At 45.9% G+C, this 25,345-nt stretch overlaps 1 protein-coding gene across 5 annotated transcripts in view; it reads right to left on the bottom strand.

The window, feature by feature from the left end:
• Positions 1–5,704: 5,704 nt before the first annotated feature.
• Positions 5,705–25,345, bottom strand: part of INSR (insulin receptor) — a 151,104-nt gene continuing 131,463 nt past the window's right edge. For 2 of the 5 annotated variants that reach the window (XM_055428931.2, XM_055428929.2), the window contains 8 exons: positions 21,644–21,743; positions 20,203–20,270; positions 17,390–17,634; positions 15,527–15,637; positions 15,274–15,433; positions 13,925–14,054; positions 13,472–13,606; positions 5,705–10,672 (listed from right to left, as the gene is read on the bottom strand). In XM_055428931.2, the coding sequence (XP_055284906.1) occupies positions 10,318–10,672; positions 13,472–13,606; positions 13,925–14,054; positions 15,274–15,433; positions 15,527–15,637; positions 17,390–17,634; positions 20,203–20,270; positions 21,644–21,743 (1,304 nt within the window). In that variant the 3' untranslated portion in view covers positions 5,705–10,317. Of the gene's footprint in view, positions 10,673–13,471; positions 13,607–13,924; positions 14,055–15,273; positions 15,434–15,526; positions 15,638–17,389; positions 17,635–20,202; positions 20,271–21,643; positions 21,747–25,345 lie in introns of all 5 variants that reach the window. The other 3 variants (XM_055428930.2, XM_055428928.2, XR_016038087.1) reach the window with 2 other exon arrangements.

The raw sequence follows: 25,345 nt of genomic DNA, 5'->3' as shown, positions 1-25,345 counted from the left end.
AGATTCTTAACCACTGGACCACTTGGGAAGTCCCCGTAGCTTTATTTTTAAATAAAGAGAGAGCAGTTTTACAATGAGGGGGGAAATTATTCCTTTTGCTACAATTAAATTCAGATAATAAAAAATCACAACTTCCATCATATGAATCTATATTAGAAGTCAAAGCTCACCAAAATTCACCAGTAAGTTGGAGGGGGTGGAAAGTATGAGCAGGAAGAAATTTTGATATATCTGATTTTTCATATATCTGATGTGTATGTGTGCACACTGAATCATGCCCAGTCACTGAATCATGTCTGACTCTTTGCGACTCCATGGACTGTACCCTTCCAGACTCTTCTGTCCATGGAATTTTCCAGGCAAGACTACTGGAGTGGGTTGCTGACAGAGTATATCAAAACATTATGTAAACATAGAAATTCTGTCATGAAACAAAATCTAAAACTGCACTAGAAAGATGAGTCAAACTCCAGGACAGAAAATCCATTAAAGAAGCTTAAAAATACTTTATGTGAATCTTTCTCACAATTGGAAACCTTATAAAATCTTTATGCAGACCAAATTTAACTTTTGAAGTAGATGGGCTGTAATGTTAAAATCTGGAGAAGGAAATGGCAACCCACTGCAGTATTCTTGCCTGGAGAATCCCATGAACAGAGGAGCCTGATAGGCTACAGTCCATAGGGTTGCAAAGAGTTGGACACAACAGAGTGACTGAGCATGCACACTTGCTAAGTGTGTGCTAAGTTGATTCAGTTATTTCCGACTCTTTTTAGTCCTATGGACTGTATCCTGCCAGGCATCTCTGTCCATGGGATTCTCCAGGCAAGAATACTGGAGTGGGTTGCCAAGCCCTCCTCCAGGGGATCTTCCCAACCCAGGGATCCAACCCACATCTCCTGCAGCTCCTGCATTGAAGGCAGATTCTTTACCGCTGATCTACCAGGGTTCAGAAAGAAGAAAACGATATGTTGTGCTTCATTCTGATGGGGGCTAGATTTTGGAATTAAATTTCCTTGGTTAAATAAGAAAGTTGAAAAAAGTTTCCTCTATTTGTGTTGGCTTTCCTCACTGTGTGTTCTTCCAAATTTAAAATTACGTAGGACATGTTGTTCTATTTCTATTGGTGTGTTGGCTGGAGAAAACCTTGTGCATTCTCATGGAAGTTATTTCTAAATTGTTGCTGTTAAGTTGCCCAGTCATGTCTGACTCCTTGTGACCCCATGAACTGCAGCGCACCAGGTCTCCCTGTCCCTCACCATCTCCCAAAATTTGCCCAGGTTTGTCCATCGCATTGGTGACGCCATCCAGCCTTCCCATCCTGTGACACCCTCTTCTCCTTCTGCCCTTTCTATATAACATGTTATAAATTCTTTTCATAATGTGTGCTTTTCATAACTCTTTCCCCTCGGTTAGATTAACATCAACAGGGGCAACCAGTTCAGTTCAGTTGCTAAGTCATGTCTGACTCTTCGTGACTCCATGAACTGCAGCACACCAGGCCTCCCTGTCCATCACCAACTCCTGGAGCTTGCTCAAACTCATGTCTACCGAGTTGGTGATGTCATCTCATCCTCTGTCGTCCCCTTCTCCTTCTGCCTTAAAATTTTCCCAGCATCAGGGTCTTTTCCAATGAGTTGATTCTTTGCATCAGGCGGCCAAAGTATTTGGAGTTTCAGCTTCAGCATCAGTCCTTCCAATGAATATTCAGGACTTATTTCCTTTAGAATTGACTGGTTTGATTTCTTTGCAGTCCAAGGGACTCTCAAGATTCTTCTCCAGCACCACAGTTCAAAAGCAACATTGTAACAAATTCAAAAAAGACTTTAAAAAATGGTCCACATTAAAAAAAATCTTAATAAATAAATGTAAGGTGACTGATCAGGTTTGTATTTTAAACCATTGATAGTAACTAGCATCTTGTGATTGGGTTATGGAGAGAAAGTTTGGGATCCCAATAAATTGCTCTTTTATTGCAGTTTATCACTTAAAAAGTGATATATTTTCATAAGTATAGTTTAGTGGATCCATTTCAAATGTTTCAGAAAGTAAAGCTTTAGTGTTTGAATAGTTTGCTATATGAATTGGTGTGGATTTGACACTGGTTAATGACCAGCTTTCTGTCCTTGTCTCACATCAGCTTGGTGATGTTCCAGAATCCTGTTCTCAATGTGTGGTGCCTGTACCAGTGTCGTCAACATCACCTGGGAATATTTTAGAAATGAAAATTCTCCATCCCCACCCCAGATCACTTGGGTTGAGGTCCAGCCATCTGAATTTTCAAAACCCTCTAGATGATTGTGATACAGTTTGCAATTGGAGATACATTTCTCCAAGGAAAGGAGGAGAGACTTCAAATGAGCTGATGGGTAGCTTCAATGGGTAGCAGTCTTGGTCCGACATTTTGTCCAAATGTCACATTCCATTTTGTATCTAAAGAGAAAGCTCAAAAATATGTCTCAACCTCACAGAGAAAACAATGAGACAGTGAGAAGCCAAGCAGAAAAAATTTTGGTTTATGCTCTAAACATCATGTATGGGTGTAAGAGTTGGACCATAACGAAGACTGGGCACTGAAGAATTGATGGCTTTCATTTATCGCGCTGGAGAAGGCTCTTGAAAGCCCCTTGGACTGCAAAGAGATCCAATCAGTCAATCCTAAAGGAAATCAACCATGAATAGTCACTGGAAAGACTGATGCTGAAGTTGAAGTTCCAACTCTTTGGCCACTTGACGTGAAGAACCGACTCATTGGAAAAGATCCTGATGCTGGGAAAGATTGAAGGCAAAAGGAGAAGGGGACAGCAGAGGATGAGATGGTTGGATGGCAGCACCCACTCAACGGACATGAATCTGAACAAACTCCAGGAGCTAGAGAAGGACAGAGAAGCCTGGTGTGCTGCAGTTCATGGGGTCAGAAAGAGTCGGATACAACTTAGCGACTTAACAACAACACGACACCAAGGAGTGCTGACCAGCTGCATGTTCCGGAGGACAGTAACTAGAATCATCTTCCATCCTGACAGTGAGTTCAGATGCAGTGGAGGTGAGGAGACCTTGGAGGAGCCCCAGCAAGTCTGCGGGAATGAGAGACTAAAAGGACTCCAGGGTGGTAGCCACAAAGAACTTTTATCCGTTTGTATTTTATCTTACCTTTTAAAAATATTTTTTTGATGTGGACCATTTTTAAAGTCTTTACTGAGTTTGTTACAATATGTTTCTGTTTTATGTTTTGAGGCTGCAAGTTGAAGATCAAGGTGTCTGCCGAGCTGGTTCCTCCTGAAGGCAGTTTGCTGGTGGTTTTTGGCATTCCTTGGCTTGCAGACTCTTCTCTCCAGTTCCTGTCTTCATCTTCACAAGGCTCTCTCCCTGTGTGTGTGTATGTGTGTGTGTCTGTGTCCAATTTTCCCCCTTTTATAAGGGCCACCATCATATCAGATTAGGGACCCCAGCCTACTCCAAGATGACCTCACCTTAAACCTGAACAAATTACATCTACAATGTAATTTTCAAATAAGCTCACGTTCTAAGGTGCTGGAGATTAGGACTTGGACATAGTCTCTTTTAGGCAGTGGGGGACACAACTGAACCCTCAACTTGTATTTAGGCACAAGGGTCAGGCATTTGTATCCCTGGTCATTCATCAAATGTGGCTGCTCCTAGGGAGGGGACATAACGTTGGATCAAGCAGCTCCCTTAAGCCTTGGAAAGGCAAAAAGGATTCAGTTGCAAGCCCCAGTACTCTTGCCTAGAAAATCCATGGACAGAGGAGCCTGGCAGGCTACAGTCCATGGGGTTGCAGAGTCGGACACAACTGAACGACTTCACTGCGAGCCCCCGGCAGACAACCTCCCTGGTAGCTTCTGAAGAGGTGGTCTGGATGGTGCAGCCTGGTGTCAGCCAAAGTGGCCTCCTGTGAGTTTCTGATTATAACAAGGGCTTCTAGAGGTAGGTGAGGTTGAAGATTCTGGGTGAGTCACCTTGAGGACCCAATCCCAGGCAGAACAGTCAGCTTCATGGGGTGGGATGGTAGGACCATACCCCAGGGGATGAGTCAGCAGCACCCAGGAGGTTGGAGATCCACAGCTAGAAAATCTGGATCTCATCACACAGAGTGTAGGCCACAAGCAACGCTGTCATCCAAGCTAAGAGCATCACATTCCTCTTTTTTTTTAATATGTAGTTCAGCACCCCATTGGGATGCCGCCTCCTCTAGGAACTCTCCTGGATAGTCTTTTCGAAAATTTATTTATTTATTTATTTTGGGACTGTTCTGGGTCTTCACTGCTGTGCTGGCTGTCTTCTAGTTGCAGTGAGTATTGTGCGTGCTTCTCATTGTGGTGGCTTCCTTTGTTGCTGAGCACCAGCTCTAGGGAGAGTGGAATCAGCAGTTGCAGCTCCTGGGCTCGAGAGCACAGGCTCAATAGTTGCTGTGCATGGGCTTAGCTGCTCTGCACCCTGTGAAATCTTCCTGGATCAGGGATTAAATCTGCCTCTCTTGCACTGGAAAGTAGATTCTTTACCACTGAGTCATCAGGGAAGCTCCAGCACTTCCCTCCTGCAAGAACTTTGGAGATACCAAAACTTCCATATGCTTCCTGTACTTGTGACAACTATCTCATCTGTCATGCTGCTCACATTTGAGTTGGAGCCAGGGTCCCAGGGACCCAAAGCTGCATTGTCATTCCTTGGCTATGGGTTCAAGGAGTCTGAATGGCCCCTCTGAGAAGATACCACCCACCCAGCTTCTCACTCAAGACTGAAGCATCTTTGAGATCCTTTCCTGGGGAGAAAAGCATTTTCCCTTTTCCAAGAGGCTTCTATTGAATTTCACAAACCCAGAGATGCACAATTCAGGCTACTACCTAGCAGTGGCATCAGTTTCTTAGTGGTGAGGAGCCTGGAGGGGTATGGGGGACAAATATTACCTTATTTGATCCTCACTATGGTCATATGGCTTTCCCAGTGGCTCAGTTGTAAAGAATCCACCTGCCAATGCAGGAGACACTGGAGAAGGAAATGGCAACCCACTCCAGTATTCTTACCTGGAAAATCCTATGGACAGAGGAGCCTAGCAGATTACAGTTCATGGGATTGCAAAGAGCGAGTGTGCACACACACGATTGAGCATGCACACACACACACAGTCACACACATGGTCAGATGAAGGAAGGTCTATCATCCTCAATCATAGAAGGGTAGTGAGAAGTGTGGGTGATTGTTGCAGGACTGACTCTCACTCACACACACCCTCAATCAAAACCCCCAGACAGACATCCCTCCCCTGAGGCTGACTCTGGGCTCATCTATGTGACTTCTGGGCAAGTAGACAGTAGCAAACACTGCACTGGCCACCTACTCCACATCTAAGTCCCCAGCATGGTGGAATGGAGCAAGATCTTGGGGTTCCCTGGTATTCTTAGGGTTAGTGTTTAGAACCTGGGGAGGTTTGGCGTCCCTGAGGTGGCAGGTACTTACCAATTAGTATAGAAATAGGTCAGTATGTAAAGGGCTGACTCAACTGTACAGGTATGGATCAGTGGATTATCACTAACCCTGATGGCAACAATATTTAACTTCCTGATTCACTGTTATGAAGAACCTAGGGATTTGTCTCCTCTCATAACAAATACCCACAACACCCCACGGATTAGCCTTAACACAGTTCACAAATCCTGGCTTAGACACCACACAAGAACAAGAGTATTCTCAGATAATTTATTCCGAATTTTCATATAAACAGGTAATTATCCCATATTTTACATGCAGAGCAATTTTGATATTCCAAAAAAAAAGGCATATTCTGTATATGGTGCTACTTGGCTCTTGTAGGAAAACATTGAAAAATATAAGAATTGAGCTCTCGGTGGGTCTTGTGTCTCTGAGTTGGTTTCCGCATAAGCCGAGGCACAGGAGGTGTCTGCTGCTGACAGGCAGGGCTTGGACCCCTGCCCCCATCCCGCCAGGCACACAAGGTAGAGAGTAGGCAAGCCATTCCTGAATGTGTGTGGACACACACGCTTTGGGGGCAGGGGAGGGAATACTGTTTCCTTTCTTCTCAAATGGGACCAAGAGCCCTGGGTTCCTGATTTGAGTTTTAACAAGGATTTTTAGGGCCCAAACCCAAATAAAAATGTGGCCAGAGCCTGGTTCTGGACCTTGACTGGTATGAGAAGATGACAGGGAGCTCAAGAAGTCATTGGTTCCCTCTGTCTCTGGGGGACCCCTAAGGAAACATTCACCTCCAGGTACAGCCTCGGAATGTCCACTGCATTCCTTTACGTCTTTTAAAGAACAAATGCCCATCTGTACTTTCTATTCCCAACCTCAATCCTGGTGTAGAGCAATATTCTCAAGAACACTCTAGAAGGTTTTCTGAAGGGATATCATTCTTCATACATGATCAGCGCAACCCCATCCCTCCACTCTGAACAAAATCATCATTTCTGAATCACCTGTGGTGTCAAGTGGCACTCGAACCCCAACCTCTGTCCACCACAAAGAAGAAAAAGATTGTCATTTGGGGGACTACAGCACATCCACTCATGTACCCAGATGGAGAGCATGGGCCAAACCCTGCCCACTGATCAATCTTATGGCTGTTTCAGATAAACACCTCCCAACCCAACAAGCATATTTCACGGCAGACCACCTGCTCTGGTTGGAGAGACGGAGATCTGCCTAGCAATTGGAGGCAGTCTCCACTGGTCTCAGGGTTGTTTGTGCAGACCTTCGCATCAATTCCCACATTTTCTTTCAGTTGTGCTCAACATCTATCCAGAGAACCAGCAACACTTCTCGCCTCTTACTAGCTTAAAAGGACAGAAAAGCACCCAGGACAGCTCCCAGAATACAAACATTTCCAGACGTGCGTTTGACATCACTGATCCGGGGAGGAGCTACTATATGTTGATTTTGCAACACAAATAAAAAGGGGTTTTTAAAATAATGAGACACCTTTAAAAACAAACAACAATAAATTCAACCAAAGCTGGCTTTGTTGATTTTTTTTTTTTTCTAAATAATCATCACTACAATCCTCCAGGACATCCATTTCAAGGACTGAATTCTGTTGTGACAAAGTCCACAATATCTGATGCAAAAGGAAGCTGTGATCCAAGCCTGGTTGTTCTTTCACTGCAGCAGCAGAGATAGCTAAATGAAGTCAGGGAAATTCAATTCTCAAAGGGCAGGCCCCACACTTCATGGTACCTCTCCAGAGCAAGTGGAGAAAGGTGACTCTGCTGGGGTGGCGCCTACAGCTTTGGGAAGGGCAGTGGGGTCTGGTGCGTACGACAGCATTTCTGCTGGCCCCAGCCAGGGTTACACGTGGGTTGTCAAAGTCCCTAAGGTCAAACAGTATCAGCTTGAAGTCAACCAAACCAGAATGAGAGGGTCCAAGGTTTTGTTGCTAAAAAAATGTGTTCAGCCTCTCGGTGGGTTTAGGGTTGAGATTTCTCAACATCTCCCTTCCCACTCAGAGAATAACAACGGACACTGCATTGAATGCTTGTGTGTGAAGTTCCCAAGACAATGATATGTCCCCCACCCAAAGCATCTCAGCCTAAAAAGAGTGGAAATAAACCGTGGAGAGCCTAGGGCACCTAGCTCACACCACAGAGATTCTAAGGGGAAGGGAGCATGCTGGCTGGATCAAAGACTCTCTGTCTCACACTGCAGCTCCTCATCAGCTGAGGGTAGCTCAGAACTGGATACATCAGATACATCGTGATGGCCTGAACCTTGCTTCATTCTTGAGGGCCATGGTGTCAATAGATGGAGGATCAAACAAAAAAAAAAAAAAAGGAAGATTAAATTCAGAGGTGAATATTATCAGCCAGGAAAAGGATCTATGCTCACATGAAAGCCATGCTTCAGCCCCTCTCCCTCCCTCAAAATTCTTACTGGTCCCTGGCATTCGGAATCAGCTGATATGAATCTTCCCTGATTCAGATCGGATCCAGACAGAATTCTGAAGTCTCAAAGATGTCCATTATTGAACCATATCCTAACAATACACTGAGGTAGACTGTGCTGGGAAAAAAAAATCATTACCCCACATTCACCTGTTTATTTTTCTTTGAAAAAAAATTTTTTTTTACATGCTCTCCATTTCTTATGAAAGTGATTTTTTACAGTGATTTTTATATATTAAAATAAATAATTTCCCCCTAATATAAGAAAACCTTTCTGAATTAGAAAAATGTGAAAATTGTTGCTACCGTAGTATATGGCCACTACAAATTTACTACGAAAAGAACAAAATACCTAGAGCTACATGTTTCGTTCCTTTTTAACTTACATACAGATCCTCGTCTATGTACAAAATAAATTTGGCGAAAATAATTTCTGTGCTCCTTGTACCCAATCACTGAGTCTCCCTGGAAATATTCTGGCATGCTGTCATTTCCGAAATCATATAAATAAGATAGCCAGAGGCAACTGGGATGCGTGTCTACCTGTGTTCTTCATCAAGAACTGAGAAGGTTCGGAGGTCACCATGGCATCCTAGGTGTTCTGAAGCCCACAGTTCTTGAGAAGAGAAGGAAAGCAATCTTAGACTCGTGAGAAAATGCACTCGAGAGATAACCTGCGGGTGACGATTTGGATGAACCACGGCAGTGAGTCCATAATGTTCTGTTTTGAGCAGCGGTTATTCTTCCCCCAGAAGGGAAGCAACTGTGGCATCATGCCCATTCTCATGATCTCTGTAGTGTGAAGGTCCTTCGCGGTTTCTTCTCCAGACTTGACTCTCTTAAAAACTGCACGATCGTTAAGTACCTGAGAATTCAGCTCAGGCTCCACAACTGGTCCAGTTGAAGTCACTGGGCGCAGAGCAGCTTCTGGGAGCTCAGTTCTGAGGACAGTCGGATGCCCTGAGGGCGGAGGGGACCGACAGGCACATCTTCATATTGCTAGTGTTTTCAAAGTCCACCCGTGCTGTCCCACTTTGAGATCTGATGGTGCCGAATTTGCACACTCCCTGTGGGACATGGACACCCCACTGAGGAAGCTTGAGAGGTACACACAGGGAACCAGAAGATCCAGGAGCCACAAGTGTGTTTGAAGTCAGGGCTCAGCTTTTCAGAGCAGAAACCAAACCATCCATCAAACCCCATCGCCCACACGCTCAGCGTAGCCTCACCACGATGTCCAGAGGATTAGCAGCTAACGTGGCTTTAGTCCCAGAAAAAATGGATGCCTTGAAAACCAAGCAAAGAGGCCACCAGTGCCTGGCTCCTCCTGCCCCACACAGGCAGACAAACCCACACGCCCTAGCTCCCACCCCAGGAAATGGTCAATAATTTATGAGGCTGATACTGGAGATTCTTTTTAAAAATTAAATATGTTACAAATATATTCTCAAAACTCCTCATCATCTCAGTTCTTGTTTTTCTTTTCTTCTTCTTTTTTTTTTTTTAAATCTTTTCTATGTCCTGGCTTTGTTTGGTCTTGAAAAGATCCATTATCACTCCAAATGACTCCCATGGCTCCCAGAAAACATTTTTCACCAAAGTTAAGGGAGAGAAGAATCCTGAGGCTCCATTTGGGACAGAAGAATTTGTTGAGGGCACAGTCTCCCAGTAGATAGGAAGGAAGGGGTGGGGGGTAAGGGAAGCAAAGGGTCACGTACTCCAGAAGAGCTGAACCTTCATGGGCTGATCCCCAAAGTGTCCACTCAGCACACATGATTTGCACGCGCGCGCGCGCGCGCACACACACACACACACACACACACACACACAAGTGCATACATGAGCCACACACTGGACTGCAGACCCAGATCCAAAGTACAAAAGCAGCAGCTATTGGTCAGTTTGAGGAACTGGTTTTGTGAAGGAAAAAAAAAACAATCCTTCAGCCTGGATGAAAAAATACTTTCCTGAAGCCCACTCCGTAAAGCTTGGAATTCTACTAGAACTGGGTTTGTTTCTTTCTAACTTTTGTTTCATAAACAAGATTTATGTAGCTCAGACACCAGCAAAAAAAAAAAAAAAAAAAAAACTTGGTAAAAATAGGTGCTTTCTTTCAAACTACTAGGGAAAATAATAAGAAGAACAACATCTGGGCTTGAAACCTCGGTGGCCCAAAAGGACAGCAGCGGTGGAAACCCCTTCCCCATCCGGGTTCACAGTTAAGCGCTCGGATGACAAGTCAACTAGGTAATGGAACCACTGCGTTTGAAATCAGAAGAGGAACAGCAATGGACAGTCGTGATCTCTGAGCTCCGTTTGACACTGTGGCGAGTTAGGTGGGAATCCTGCGTTTTCTGGAGGCAAGTGTAGACAGGAAGCCTTCCCCCACCAGCAGGGGTCGTTAGGAAGGATTTGACCGGGGCAGAGTCAGAATCCGTCCGTTTTTCTTGCCCCCATTCATGTGGGTGTAGGGGATGTGCTCGTCATAGTTTCGCTTCAGCCCCAGCGCCGACCCTCCATCCCGCCCCGCGGCCTCCTCTCTCTGCGCGTGCGAGGACCGGTCCAGGGGCACACTCTCCATGTCCTCAAACTCCATTTCCAGCTCCTCGCTCTCGGGCGCCTTGTTCTCCTCGCTGTGGAAGAAGGACACCTCGGGAAAGCTGGGGTGCAGGTCGTCCTTGAGCAGGTCCACGATCTCCAGGAAGCTGGGGCGCATCTTGGGGTTGAACTGCCAGCACATCCGCATCAGGTCGGTGCTGCGGGACAGAGAGGGGCACGTGCCGCGTGAGGCCCGGGGGTCCCCGCCAAGCGGCCCTCCGTCCCCCACCCCGGGCCTGCGGTGCACACGCTCCCACCCGGACAAGTGCCGAGCTCGGGAGGGTCAGGCAGAAACAGCCATTCTAAGGGCGCGAAAGACGGTTTTAAAAAGAGAGCCAAGGGTTTCCCAAACCAGATCCACAAGGGCCTCTCCTGATATTGCCACTTGGTGAAGACCAATCAGGTCCATCTTTTTTTTTTTTTTTTATATTAATTATAGTTGATTTACGATGTTGTGTTAGTTTCAGGTGTACAGCAAAGGGATTCAGATATATATTTTTGCTGTTGTTGTTCAGACTCTAAGTCATGTCCAGCTCTTTAGGGCCCCACAATTACAGCCCCCCAGGCGCCACTGTCCATCCACTTCTCCAGGCAAGAATACCGGAGCGGGCCGCCATTGCCTCCTTCAGGGAATCTTCCGCACCCAGGGGTCGACCTGCATCTCCTGCATTGGCAGGCAGATTCTCTACCAGTGAGCCACCAGGGAAGCCCTCAGATATATTGGGTTGGTCAAAAAGTTCATTCAGATTTTTCTGTAAGATGTTACGGAAACAAACACTTTGGTCAAGCCGGTGTATATATAATTGTTTTTCAGATTCTTTCCCCTTACAGGATATGACAAAATATTTAATATAGTTCCCTGTGTTATCCAGTAGGTCCTTGTTTTTCTATTTTATAGTGTGAATCTATGAATCCCAAACTCCTAATTTATCTCTCCCCACTCCTTTCCCCTTTGGTAACCATGAGTCTGTTTTCTGTGTCTGTAGGTCTGTTTCTGTGGGTTCATACACATTGTTGCTCAGAATGAGGGCAGCCGGGCAGACCCACCATAGAGCGCCAGCTCTGAGCAGGTGTTCTGCAAGCCCAGTCCCCACTCTCTGGAGAAGAGGAGGAGCAGAGGGGGCAGGGGACCATGATTTTACTTAGGATAGGACCCAGGGGTTCAGGATTTCCATTTCTCTTCCTTTCACTATTGTAACTTCTTCCAGGGCGGGAGTTGGCAAACTTCACCCCCTGGACCAAATCTGGTTTTCCAAGTGTTTTTGTAAGTAAAGTTTTATTGGCACGTAGCTACACCCATTCAATTTTGCATTGTCCCCGGCTGATTTGAACTACAAGGCAGAGAACTGCCAGACCCACAAAGCTGAAAATACAATATGGCCCTTTAGAGGAAAAGTTGGCAGGTCCCCACCCTAGGGGCACTAATTTCCTCCTGACATAGCCAGGAAAGAAACTTTATCGAGCAACGTTTAGAAATATTTTGCTCGGAGTTTCCAAGGAACTCTGCTTCATACTTTTTTGCATGTGAGATTTCTTCAAATTAGGTTTTCTAAACTGATATCTTATTCTTTCGAGTATGAAGTATCAAATGGCCTTCTTCCATGCATTTTTTTCAGGAAGGCAAATTTTTTTTTTTTTGAAGAAACATTGGTAAAGAAATATTACATGCAATAAGCAATGCATAGTAAATGCTTACTGTAGAGAGGTAGAAAACACCCAACAATATAGTGAAAATGCAACTTGCACACAACTCTCCTTCAGATATAATCTTGTCTTTTCTGTCTAGATACATTTGGAAATGCAATTTATACACATTTACTACACTTAACATTTTAACATAAGCTAGACCAGAGAGTTGCAAAATATTTCATAAGCATCATTTGAAATGTCAATTGCTATAGTGTATTATTTTATCAAATTACTTTATTGATTATTTTATCAATTTACTTGCCAGTCTCATATTGTTGGATGTTTAGATCATTTCTTTTTTCCTTTTTTTTTTTTGGAGACTTTTAAATAAAATTTCTGTGAGTAGCTATTATTATAATGGGCTTCCTTGGTGGCTCAGTGGTAAGAATCTGTCTGCCAATGCTGAAGGCTTGGGTTCGACCTCTGGGTCAGGAAGATCCCCTGGAGAAGCAAATGGCTACCCACTCCAGTATTACTGTCTGGGAAATCCCACGGACAGAGGGGCCTGGAGGTTCATTGGTCATGAAACAGTTGGACACAAATTAGCAACTAAATGATAACGAACAAAAATTCTTACAATGGAGTGATATGAATGACTGTCTAGCCATACCATTGACTGCAGTGAATATCATAACTCTTCCTTCTTTCCTTCTCTCCCTCCCTTCTTTTTATTGCTAATTAGGAAGATAGTACTTTCCTTTATTTTACTTTACATTTATTGGACTGTTACGATGCTGGACAATTTTGCAAGTGTTTATTGATGTGCATTTGATGTTTTTGTGTTGTACATCTGCTCCTGCAACAAAAATTTAGGGCAAATATTGGAAGGGGATATGTTGTACGTACCCCTGAAGTTTTAGTGTTTACAATTTGTGATTTCTTTTTTCCACTTTCAATGAGATATAATAAGAATATGTAGTTAAATGTAAGTCTCCACCCCAACTCTCCAGTTTTATTCCCCAAATAACCACTGCTGTGCAGTTTCCTATACAACCTTTCGAAGATATGAAAGGCAATAAAGCACACATGTAATGATATAATACACAAGCATGTAGTAATATGTAGACACAATATGCAAATCCAAGTGTGCATGCAAAAGCAAGCAAAAACACACACACAGACATCATATAAAACACAAGTGTGCAAAGATAAAACTTGCAAACACAAACACACATAGACATACAATATGCAAACACGAGTATCCATGCAAAAGGCACAGACTTTTGAATGAGCACCACACACACACTACACCGCCTTTCTACACTTACACTCTCTCTGGACAGTTGTCAGGTTGATCCAGGTACCCTCCATCCATGACAAATTTCAGCACCTGCTCATTTGATAGACCTTGGTAAGGCTGTTCTGCCAAGCTGGTAATTTCCCAAAGGACCACACCAAAAGACCTGCCAATGACAGTTGGGAGTAATAACAATGAAGCCATTAAAATAAACACACACGCCCTTTCTTGGCTTACTAGAACCTGGTTGGCCAGTTCTCTAAATAGTTCATGCTGCAGTTCAGAAATTCCTATAAGACTAGTCTTCACTGGAATGTCACAGTAGTTGTGCAAGGGTCCCCCAGACATGCTATCCCTTCCTTTTCTTGATGGAGAAGCCATGAAGAAGTGAGTTTTTAAGTGACTCCTCTCTTGCTGGTCATACTAGCAGAGCAACCTGGAATTCAAGTGCAGTGTTCTTTCCACCAGCCCACACATAACTCACCACATGTCTGAAGAGGTGGTGAAGACTCCGTCCTTCAGGGATTCAGGTGCCATCCACCGCACGGGGAGCAGACCTTTGCCCCCTTTCCGGTAGTAATCCGTTTCATAGATGTCTCTTGTCATTCCGAAGTCTGACAACAAACAGTTCACATGCTCTTAGCCTTCAGCTGTGACCCAGCTGTCTGCCATCTTTACTCCCCCACCCTCGGCAGAGCTCTTGAGTTCACCTGCCCCAGGTGTGAGCTCACCTACTCTAGGTGTGAGCTCACTTGGATCACAGCCAATACAGTGAGAATGGATTCTGAGGGTACTCAGGGGGATATGGAGGGGAGGGTGGGTCACCATTTCAAAGGAAAGAAAAGAACCACCAAGCAGCAAAGAAGCAATGTTCTGACCTGCAACATGGGGATCACAATCTTAGCAAAACTTCCTTCCTACCGACGACCTCATAGGCAACACATGCTGAACGTTTCTCCCTCTGCAGCCAACCTACTGCTCCCCATTGGATCTGGCCCCACTACCCACCTAGCTGCGCAGCCAGAAACCGAAGGCTGAGTCCTCCCTTCACAACCCCTTGTCTTCACACCCTACAGACAAGACAGAGTCTCAGCCTCCACATGTGTGAGTGCTAAGTCACTTCATTCATGTCTGACTCTTTGTGTCCCCACAGACTATAGCCTGCTAGGCTTCAATGTCCATGGGATTCTCCAGGCATAAATACTGGCATTGGTTGTCATTTCCTCCTCCAGGAGATCTTCCCAACCCAGGGATTGAACCTGCATCTATTATGACTCCTGCCTTGGCAGGTGGGTTCTTCACCCTGAGTGCTACCTGGGAAGTTCTAAATTAGTTCACTGAATTTTAATTATTTTATTTTACTGAACTAATTTTATTTTCCTGAATTTTTAAATTTTGTTTTACTGAATTTAAATTATTTTTATTTACTTTTACTGAATTTATTTTATTGTACTGTGCTGCTTGGTGCAGATAAAAACTGCAAGCTGCAGGGAATTCCCTGGGGGTCCAGTGGTTAGGACTCTGAGCTGGGAACCAACATCCCAGAAGCCATGTGGCCAGGCCAAAAATTGCAAGTTTCTCAAGGGCAGAAAAATTATGGTGACTTACTCAACCTTGCCCCTGTAACACCTCCTGCAGCCACCGGCACAAATACTACTTTAAAAAGTGAATGAATGAAGTAAAGAATAAATGAAATTAAACTAAAGCATGAGGGTGAGCCCTCATCCCAAACCCTGCCCCTTCCTACTACTAGAAAAAGTTGAAGTGCTCGCTATGGACAACTGAAGCCCAAAAGCCTGGGTCACATATTTCAAGGCAGAAAGCCAGACGCACCTCCAATTTTGACGGTAAAGTCGTGGGCGACCATGCAGTTCCGGGCTGCGAGATCCCGGTGCACGAACTTCTTAGCGTTTAGGTATGCCATCCCATCGGCGATCTCTGCCGCCATCTGAATCATTTCTTGCAGGGTAGGGGGAGGGCGGCCGGGGTTATTCTAAAGTTGAAACAGGGGGGGCATGTTCAGCCACACAGGTGCCTGAGGCCTGGGGCTGCTGGGTGCCCTGCCAGGTACCTGGAGACAGCTCACCTCAGCCTCAGGCCGCAGGGAACGGAGGTAACTCTTCAGGTCTCCGTGAGCCATCAACTCCATCACCACCAGTGTTGGCTGGCCTTTGGACACCACCCCCAGGAGGCGGACCTGTGGAATAAGCAGGAATGGGGGAGATTCTTGAATGAGGGTCTATGAGAAGATGTCCACCCACCTGGTTCTCTCTGTCTGGTACCTACATCACACCCAGCACCCTGGTCCTGAGTGGCCTATAGGAAGCCCTGGTCTGTCTCGAAGAAACACCAAGGTCAACATCTTGTTGGATTTGAGGTAGGAGAGCGAGTGGCTACTGTCCTGGATGAAAGTGAAAATGAAAGTTCCTCAGTGGTGTCCAACTCTTTGCGACCCCATGGACTACACAGTCCATGGAATTCTCCAGGCCAGAATACTGGAGTGGGTAGCCTTCCCCTTCTCCAGGGGATCTTCCCAACCCAGGGATCAAATCCAGGCTTCCCGCATTGCAGGCGGATTCTTTACCAGCTGAGCCACAAGGGAAGCCCAAGAATACTGGAGTGGATAGCCTATCTCTTCTCCAGGAGATCTTCCCAACTCAGGAATTGAATCGGGCTCTCCTGCATTGCAGGTAGATTCTTTACCAACTGAGCTATTAGGGAAGCTCCACTGTCCTGGATGGTACAGATGAAAATTGCAAGCTACAGGGAATTCCCTGGTAGTCCAGTGGTTAGGGCTCTGCGCTGGGAACCAAGATCCCATAGGCCATGGGGCGAGGCCAAAAAAAAAAGCAAGATGCACAAGGGCCAAAAGAATCACAGTGGTTCATTCAACCTTGTCCCTGCAACATCTCCTGCAGCAGCCAACACAAATACTACTTAAAGAAGTGAATAAATGGCTGCTCCCAAACAGCAACATGCCAAGGCAAACTCTTGTATCTCTGAGCCCACCTCCAGACCTTTGCATTAACTGTTCCCTCTGCCTGATGCTCTGTCCCCTCACCTGTCCCTCAACCCAGTCCCTACATCCTGCAGTCTCTGCTCAAATATACCTTTGCCACTGCTGCCTTCCCAAATCTGCAGCTCCACCCTCCTCTCCCCTGTTGCCATAGCATCATCTCCTCATGGGATGACATAATTAACTTGCTGGGTTTAGATTCTGTCTCTGCCTCTGGATTGGGAGCTCCAGGAGGACAGACATCTGCTGCATCCCAGAGAGGAGAATGGAACTCATATAGAGCAGGTGCTCCAAGAACATGCTTGGGGCAAGGATGAAAGGACACAGGCTCAAGGGGAAACTAAAGGAGTAGAAAGGCAGGGAGAATCTGTGCTGACTGGGGAGTCGGGGGCAGGGATTGGGTGGACCACAGTGTTTAAAGGTTACATAGGAGCCAGGAAGAGGGAAGAAATAGAAGATTCTAGAAAGTGATGGGACAGTGAAAGGGTCTCACTCTAGGTGAGGTGGGAAAGGATGGGATTGGAGAAATGAGAAGGGAAGGGCCACCTTTGGGATGCTCAGCAGAGTAAGAGCTGGGCAGAAGGTCCACACCCAGCATCCTCAAGCTCTGTGCATTAAGAGGAAGGATGGAGGAGATGGGATGAGAGAATGAGAGTTAAGGAAGCCTTTGCACTGTTGTGTTGGTTTCTGCCACACAACAAGCGAATCAGTCATAAGCTCTGATTATGACTCATCATAGGCTCTAGTCATCATAGGCTCTAGGTCGTCACAAAGCGCTGGGCTGGGCTCCTTGTGTTATATAGCAGCTTCCCACTAGCTATCTATTTTGCACATGGTATTGTATTATCCTCCAACTAAAAATTTAAAAAACCAAAACTAAAAATGAAAAAAATAAAGCCTTTGTCTGCTCCCAGAGCCAGCAGGGGGACTCACCACATGGTGGCAGGTGAAGCCCTTCATGACCGAAGCCTCGTTGAGAAACTCGATCCGCTCTCGCAGGCTGGCTGACTCGTTGACCGTCTTCACTGCCACGCGGGTCTCCGCCTCACCCTTGACAATGTCCCTGGCGTTGCCCTCGTACACCATGCCAAAGGAGCCTTGCCCCAGTTCTCGCAGGAGCGTGATCTTCTCTCGAGGCACCTCCCACTCGTCCGGCACATACACAGAGCATGGAAACACTACTCCTCACTTATCTACACAGCACTCTCAGCAGATCCCTTGGGGGTCCTGGCCACCTCCCACCCAACCTCCTCGTTGTAAATGTTCACTGAGTGGCTCCTGTGGTCCAGACCTTGTGCTGGGCAGTGGGCACAGGGCCAATAACAGGATGGACAGAGGTTCAGGAAGGAGCCATAATCAGTCCAGGGTCCTGGCAAGGAATGTGCCAAACTGAGCCTACATCCTGTCTGATTTCAGAGTCCCCTTACCAAAGGATGCTACTTCCCATCTAAGCCTGTTGTTCCTGCAAAGTGCCAAAAGGAAAGGGGAACACTCAGCCTGCCTGCTACTGGATCTGCAAAGGGCTACAGCCATGTGAGTGAAACCAGAAAAACCACCCAGCTGAGCACTTCCCAGGTGGCAAACCCACCAAATTTTGAGCCAATAGATAGGGTTGTTTTAAGCCCCTAAGTTTGTGGTGGTTTGTTACACAGCAGCAAATAATTTTCAGACAAATACACAGTCTTAAGAAAAACCATGATGCTTCCTGCCCTACTCTGCACCTGTTGCATGCTAAAATTTTATCCCTCACAAATTTATATATTGATGTCCTAACCCAAGTTTTTCAGAATGTGACTGTATTTAGAGGTGAAGTCTTTACAGAGATGATCAAGGTAAAATAAGGTCATTAGAGTGGCCCTAATCCAATCTGACTGGAGTCCTTGAAGAGACTAGGACATACAGACACACACATAGGGAAGACCATGTGAGGACATAGGGAGAAGACGGCCATCTACAAGCCAAGGAGAGAGGACTCAGGAGAAACAAATCCTGCTGACACCTTGATCTCAGAGTTCCAGCCTCTAGGACTGTGAGGAAATCAAATTGTTTCTTAAGACACTCAGTCTGAGTACAGCAGTCCAAGCAACACAATACCATTACCAATGGCTCTTGCAAGGACATTGGATCATACAAGAGCTCTGAACCCAAATGAACTTACAGATACTCACTGGGGAGTCCCTCCCCAAGCCCCCAAGATCCCAGAGCTTGGACCTTTCCCTCTGTATCTCTTGGCCCAGAACTTCCTGGCCTTAAAGACCCACGAGCTGCAACTTCCAGCTTTCACTGAGCACCTGTGCCCTCAGCCATTGCTGCAACCCCAGAAGGAAGCAGGATAATAGAGTGGGAGCAGAACACTGACAGGGTTGATGGCAGCCCTGGGGCTCAGCTTTCCCATCTCTGACGGTTAACAATGCCATTCCCCAAACAGAGAGAGAAAGGGTCTGGATCAACACTCACCCCTTCCTGCTCCTGGACTCTGTGCCTATTCCCACCTGGAATAACTCCCTTGTCTAGGTTCTCTATTCTGATGCTTTGAGGTCTTGCTGGCCCTGGAAGGACTGCCCTTCCCAGCGGTGGCCAATTCACACAGACAGTAAATGAAGTGCCTGTGAGTCCACCTTTCATATGCAAACCAGCCAATTCAGAGCCCACATCCTAACCCCCTCCATCATCAGGCTCTCACACTCTGGCTCTCACACATCCCCCTGTCCTGATCACCCAAGGTCCAGTTAGGAGACAACCAGGGACAGGTCATATGCCCCAGATCCTGCTGAAATAGTTTAGCTTGAATTAGCCCCTCCTATGTCTTCACCTTTCCCATGGAAAAGACAATAAAGGCTCTTGCTCATATTTTTCTCACGCCCTCTGCCTCCTGACCAACCCTGGTGCTTCCCCGTGTGGCCCTGCCTCCTGTTTCTCCAGGCTCCATGAGTCTACAGTTCTTCCTCATGACAGTCACTTCCATGTCTGCATGTCTTATCAGACTTCTTTGAAATGAATCCCAGGTATCCTTAAAAACACCACCCCTGTCTCCCAAAGCAGCATCCTGCTACACAATAGTGTTCATGCCTTGAAAGTTGCTCTTTTTTTTTTTCTTTTGCTGCATGAAACATTTTAGAAGGTTGTAATGCAATAGCTGCCTTCATGTCTAAAGGAACAGCCAAAGCTTTATCTACCAGGGTCACTCACTGCCCTTTGGTACAATCAAGGGAATATGGTCATCAGTCCTATGCTCCTGTCACCGGCATCGGCATCTCACCCATATTCAGTGGCCACCAACGGCAGATGTGCTGGTGGTACCCACCCAGCCTCCCATATTCCCATCTGGTCTTTGCTTCTTGTTTGCCCCATCCCTCATCTCCAGTCTCCCATCTTGGCTCCTGACCCCACCTCCCAGCTTGGCTGGCCTGCTTTGTCACCACTTTCTGGCTCTGACCCTTGGCGCGGTCTCTAGCACAGGACCCGTGCTGTGTATCTCTACAGCTGCAGCACCACATTCAGGGGGTCTCAGCCCCGCCCAGGCACATCATCTAGATCAGCCCATCCAAGCAAGTGCCAGATGGCAGGGTCTAACTGCTCCTGGTGACAGGGTTTCTGCACAAGGGGCAGGTATGCCAACTCAAAGGAACAAAGAAACTCTTCTCAGCCCCCCAGGGTACCAACCCTTGACTGTCAATTGATGGATATGGCAAAGGAAGCCAAAAAGAGGGGTTCTTTTCACCCACGGGCAAAGGGATAGAGCTCACCATCACTGGCACTGAGGTACTCTGGGTTTGAAGAAGCATACAGTGGTCCCAGCGGCCCATCCGGCTGCCTGGATGAGAAGAATGGAGACATTCCCTGTTGATAAACTCACAGGACTCTGTGGGTATCTAGCAGGAGGACATACCTCCCCAGAGCAAACAGCTGCCCTTATTAGCCGCAGCCACATAATCCTGGATACAGTCTGTGGTGAGGATGGGGGATCCTAATTTTTTTTAGCAGAAGCCCATCAGATGGCTACTTAAGTGCATCAGCATGGAACAGCTAACCCATAAACTATAATTTATGGTTGTCATTATAACATCCAAAAACTATTCACCCACTGCTGTTCTGAAACCATCTCATTCCAGCTTATGAGAAAAAGCTATTGAATTTTCAGGAAATTTGCAAGCCAGTTGTTAAATACAACCACTGCTTACAATTAAATTACATAAGCCTACAGTTAAACATATTATCTTTAAAGCAAACGTAATGCATACTCAAAACTGACCACTTCCTAATTATCACACTATATCTTGCTATACTGGACACTCTTCAGTCCATCTCTGTTACCTTATTTATTTAGGTGATAGCATACATATGGCAGAAATACTATAGGTTGATGAGTGACTGCACTGTGTTTGTTATTTAGTCGCTAAGCTGTGCCTGACTCTTTTGTGACCCCATGGTCTGTAGCCCGCCAGGCTCCTCTGTTCATGGGATTTCCCAGGCAAGAATACTGGAGTGGGTTGCCATTTCCTTCTGCAGTGGATCTTCCCAATCCAGGGATCAGACCTACATCTCCTGCATTGGCAGGTGGATTCCTTACCACTGAACCACTGGAGAAGCCCTAGTAGAAACACGTCATTGTATTATTTGTCCAAATCCATACAATGCACAACACCGAGAGTGAAGCATAATATAAACTATGGACTTTGGGTGATAATGATGTACGGATGTAGGTTTATCAGTTATAACAAATAACCATTCTGATGGGGGATATTGATAATAGGGGATCATGCATGGGTCAAGGGGTGTATGGGAAATTCTTATACTTTTGCCTCAGTTTTTGCTGTGAACTGAAAACCAAGAAATCAAGTCTATCTTTTTTAAAAATGAATAAATTAAACCCTATCATAATGCACATGGCTTTCCCTGTTGGCTCAGATGGTAAACAATCTGCCTACAATGCAAGAGACCCAGGTTTGATCCCTGGGTCAGGAAGGTTCCCCTGGAGAAGGGAATAGCTACCCACTCCAGTATTCTTGCCTGGAGGATTTCCATGGACAATGCAGTCTGCCAGGCTACAGTCCATGGGGTCGCAAAGAGTTGGACACGACCGAGCGACTAACACACCTTATTTATTTAGATTTATTTAACACACCTTATTTACTTTCCCCAAGAGAGCTGGTTGTTAACCGCTTACCAGCACATCACCGCACTCACCTCTTTCTCAGGAACAGATAAATACTTCCAATCACAACACTGAAGAGAAAGACAAAGATGAGGGGACCAATGATGATTTTTGCAATATTTGATGGCACGTCTACTGAAATAGAATAAGAAAATGTAGGTTTCTCATCAAAATGTGTTCACATCAAAGGTCATGCCAGAAAGCATATCTGGACATCTAACGGGCCACTCACCCTTGTCCCCCTTCTCCAGTCCCTGAGTCACTGTCCCCTGCAGTGACCCCAGACCACTGCCCAGCACCAGCTTTCTCCCTTCACCACCAGCTTCATAGACATGCAACCCAAGCCATTAGCGAGGTCCCCTACTCATAAGGTCCTTGTTTTTCAGTCATTAAGTCATGTCTGACTCTTTGAGACCCCATGGATTTTAGCCCTTCAGGGGCCTCTGTCCGTGGGATTTCCCAGGCTAGAATACTGGAGCAGGTTGCCATTTTCTTCTCCAAGGGATCTTCCCAGCCCAGGAATCGTACCTGGATCTCCTGCATTGGCAGGAGGATTCTTTACCCCTAAGCTACCAGATTAGAGATATTAGAGATACCAAGGAAGCATTTCATGCAAAGACAATAAAGGACAGAAATGGTATGAACCTAACAGAAGCAGAAGATATTAAGAAGAGGTGGCAAGAATACACAGAAGAACTGTACAAAAAAGATCTTCATGACCCAGATAATCACGATGGTGTGATCACTCACCTAGAGCCAGACATTCTGGAATGTGAAGTCAAGTGGGCCTTAGGAAGCATCACTACGAACAAAGCTAGTGGAGGTGATGGAATTCCAGTTGAGCTATTTCAAATCCTGAAAGATGATGCTGTGAAAGTGCTGCACTCAGTATGCCAGCAAATTTGGAAAACTCAGCAGTGGCCATGGGACTGGAAAAGGTCAGTTTTCATTCCAATCCCAAAGAAAGGCAATGCCAAAGAATGTTCAAACTACTGCACAATTGCACTCATCTCACATACTAGCAAAGTAATGCTCAAAATTCTCCAAGTCAGGCTTCAACAGTATGTGAACCATGAACTTTCAGATGTTCAAGCTGGATTTATAAAAGGCAGAGGAACCAGAGATCAAATTGCCAACATCCGCTGGATCATCAAAAAAGCAAGAGAGTTCCAGAAAAATATCTATTTCTGCTTTATTGACTATGCCAAAGCCTTTGACTGTGTGGATCACAACAGACTGTGAAAAATTCTGAAAGAGATGGGAATACCAGACCATCTGACCTGCCCCTTGAGAAATCTGTATACAGGTCAAGAAGCAACAGTTAGAACTGGACATGGAACAACAGATTGGTTCCAAATCAGGACAGGAGTACGTCAAGGCTGTGTATTGTCACCCTGCTTATTTAACTTATATGCAGAGTACAGCATGCGAAATGCTGGGCTGGGTGAAGCACAAGCTGGAATCAAGATTGCCAAGAGAAATATCAATAACTTCAGATATGCAGATGACACCACCCTTATTGCAGAAAGCAAAGAACTAAAGAGCTTCTTGATGAAAGTGAAAGAGGAGAGTGAAACAGTTGGCTTAAAACTCAACATTCAGAAAACTAAGATCATGGCATCTGGTCCCATCACTTTATGGCAAATAGATGGGAAAACAATGGAAACAGTGAGAGACTTTACTGTCTTGGGCTCCAAAATCACTGCAGATGGTGAGTGCAGCCATCAAATTAAAAGACACTTGCTCCTTGGAAGAAAAGCTATGACCAACCTAGACAGCATATTAAAAAACATTGCTTTACTAACAAAAGTCCATCTAGTCAAAGCTATGGTTTTTTCAGTAGTCATGAATGGATGTGAGAGTTGGACTATAAAGAAAGCTGAGTGCCAAAGAATTGATACTTTTGAACTGTTGTGTTGGAGAAGACTCTTGAGAGTCCCTTGGACTGCAAGGAGATCCACCAGTCAATCCTAAAGGAAATCAGTCCTGAATGTTCATTGAAGGACTGATGCTGAAGCTGAAACTCCAATACTTTGGCCACCTGATGTGAAGAACCAACTCACTGGAAAAGACCCTGATGCTGGAAAAGATTGAAGGCAGGAGGAGAATGGGATGAAAGAGGATGAGATGGTTGGATGGCACCACCGACATTATGGTCATGAGTTTGAGTAAGCTCCGGGATTTGGTGATGGATAGGGAAGCCTGGCGTGCTACAGTCCATGGGGTTGCAAAGAACTGGATATGACTGAGCAACTGAATTGAATTGAAGCTACCAGGGAAGCCCTCAGAAGGTCCTGCTCTCTGTTTAGTGCTCTGCTCTTCCTGTCTTGAAAATCTTGACACTTTTTAAACAAGGGACCACGTCTTTTCAGTTTGCACTGAACCCTTCAAATTAAATAGCTTATTTCAATCCCAGCAGCACCTCTAGCAGATGAAAAATCCATCGGAAGTGCCCTATGTGTGCCAGGGGGTCATCCCAAAGAACTAAACCAACTGAAGAAACGTTATGCAGCCTTAATTCTTTCTAATTCTCATGCAAGGCTAAACTGTCTGTAATTACAAATGCACCCATGTATTCAGACGGTTCCAAGCCAAGGAAGAAAGTGAGTTCTGGGAAACCAGAGAAGGAACCTGTTCCTTCGGGTCTTTAATAGTAACAGTTTCCTGAACACTTATGAACATACCAGGCCCTGTTTGAAGTGCCCTGCCTGGGAGATCTTAGTTAATCATTCCACAAGCCGAAGTGGCAGGGGTGGTGTGGGGGTGGTGTTAGCATCATTGCCAGTGAACAGAAAGGGACATGGAGGCTCAGAGAGGTGAGAGTTCTCGCCCAAGTTTAAGAGCTGATTCACGGTGGAGCAGGGATTTGAACCCAGGCCATCTGAGCAAGTTCTTGACCACTGCTCCATGCTGCCCTTAGGGGTTAGCTCTATCTGGAGACATCTTGTCTTCCTGGACCTCCCCGAATTGACAGCAAACTGCCTCCTTCCACATGGAGAAAGCTTCTCTAAATATTTGATGATTGGATGTTGTTGTTCAGTTGCTCAGTCATGTCTGACTCTTTGCAACCCCATGAATGGCAGCACGCCGGGTTTGCCTGTCCTTTACTGTCTCCCGGAGTTTGCTCAAAGTCATGGATGGAGGAGCCTGATAGGCTGCAGTCCATGGGGTCGCTACGAGTCAGACATGACTGAGCGACTTCATTTTCACTTTTCACTTTCACACATTGGAGAAGGAAATGGCAACCCACTCCAGTGTTCTTGCCTGGAGAATCCCAGGGACGGGGGAGACTGGTGGGCTTCCGTCTATGGGGTCACACTGAGTCGGACACGACTGAAGTGACTTAGCAGCAGCAGCAGCATCATGTCCATTGAGTTGGTAATGTCATCCATTTCATCCTCTGTTGCCCCCTTCTCCTCTTGCCCTCAATCCTTCCCAGCATCAGGGTCTTTTCCAATGACTCTTCACATCAGGTGGCCAAAGGACTGCAGATTCAGCTTCAGCATCAGTCGTTCCAATGAATACTCAGGGTTGGATGGGACATGAAAAATGGAAACCATCTGGTCATGTGCTGTGGTTGGCGTGTCCCTCCTCCTTTTTCTTAGGAGGGGTAAAGGTGGAGGCTGCCGATTGTCCAGCACCCAGCACACCTGGGAGCCATGCAGCCCACCCCACCCCACCTCTGCTTCCTAGACCCACAGACTGGTCCACTCCTGAGATTCCAGTGGCCACCA

Source organism: Moschus berezovskii, chromosome 8 (assembly GCF_049115385.1).
Source record: "Moschus berezovskii isolate FMDL1 chromosome 8, NW_MosBer_1.0, whole genome shotgun sequence".
Lineage (NCBI taxonomy): Eukaryota > Metazoa > Chordata > Mammalia > Artiodactyla > Moschidae > Moschus > Moschus berezovskii.
Note: the sequence above shows the minus strand (reverse complement) of the source record. Positions and strands in the feature narration are given on the sequence as shown.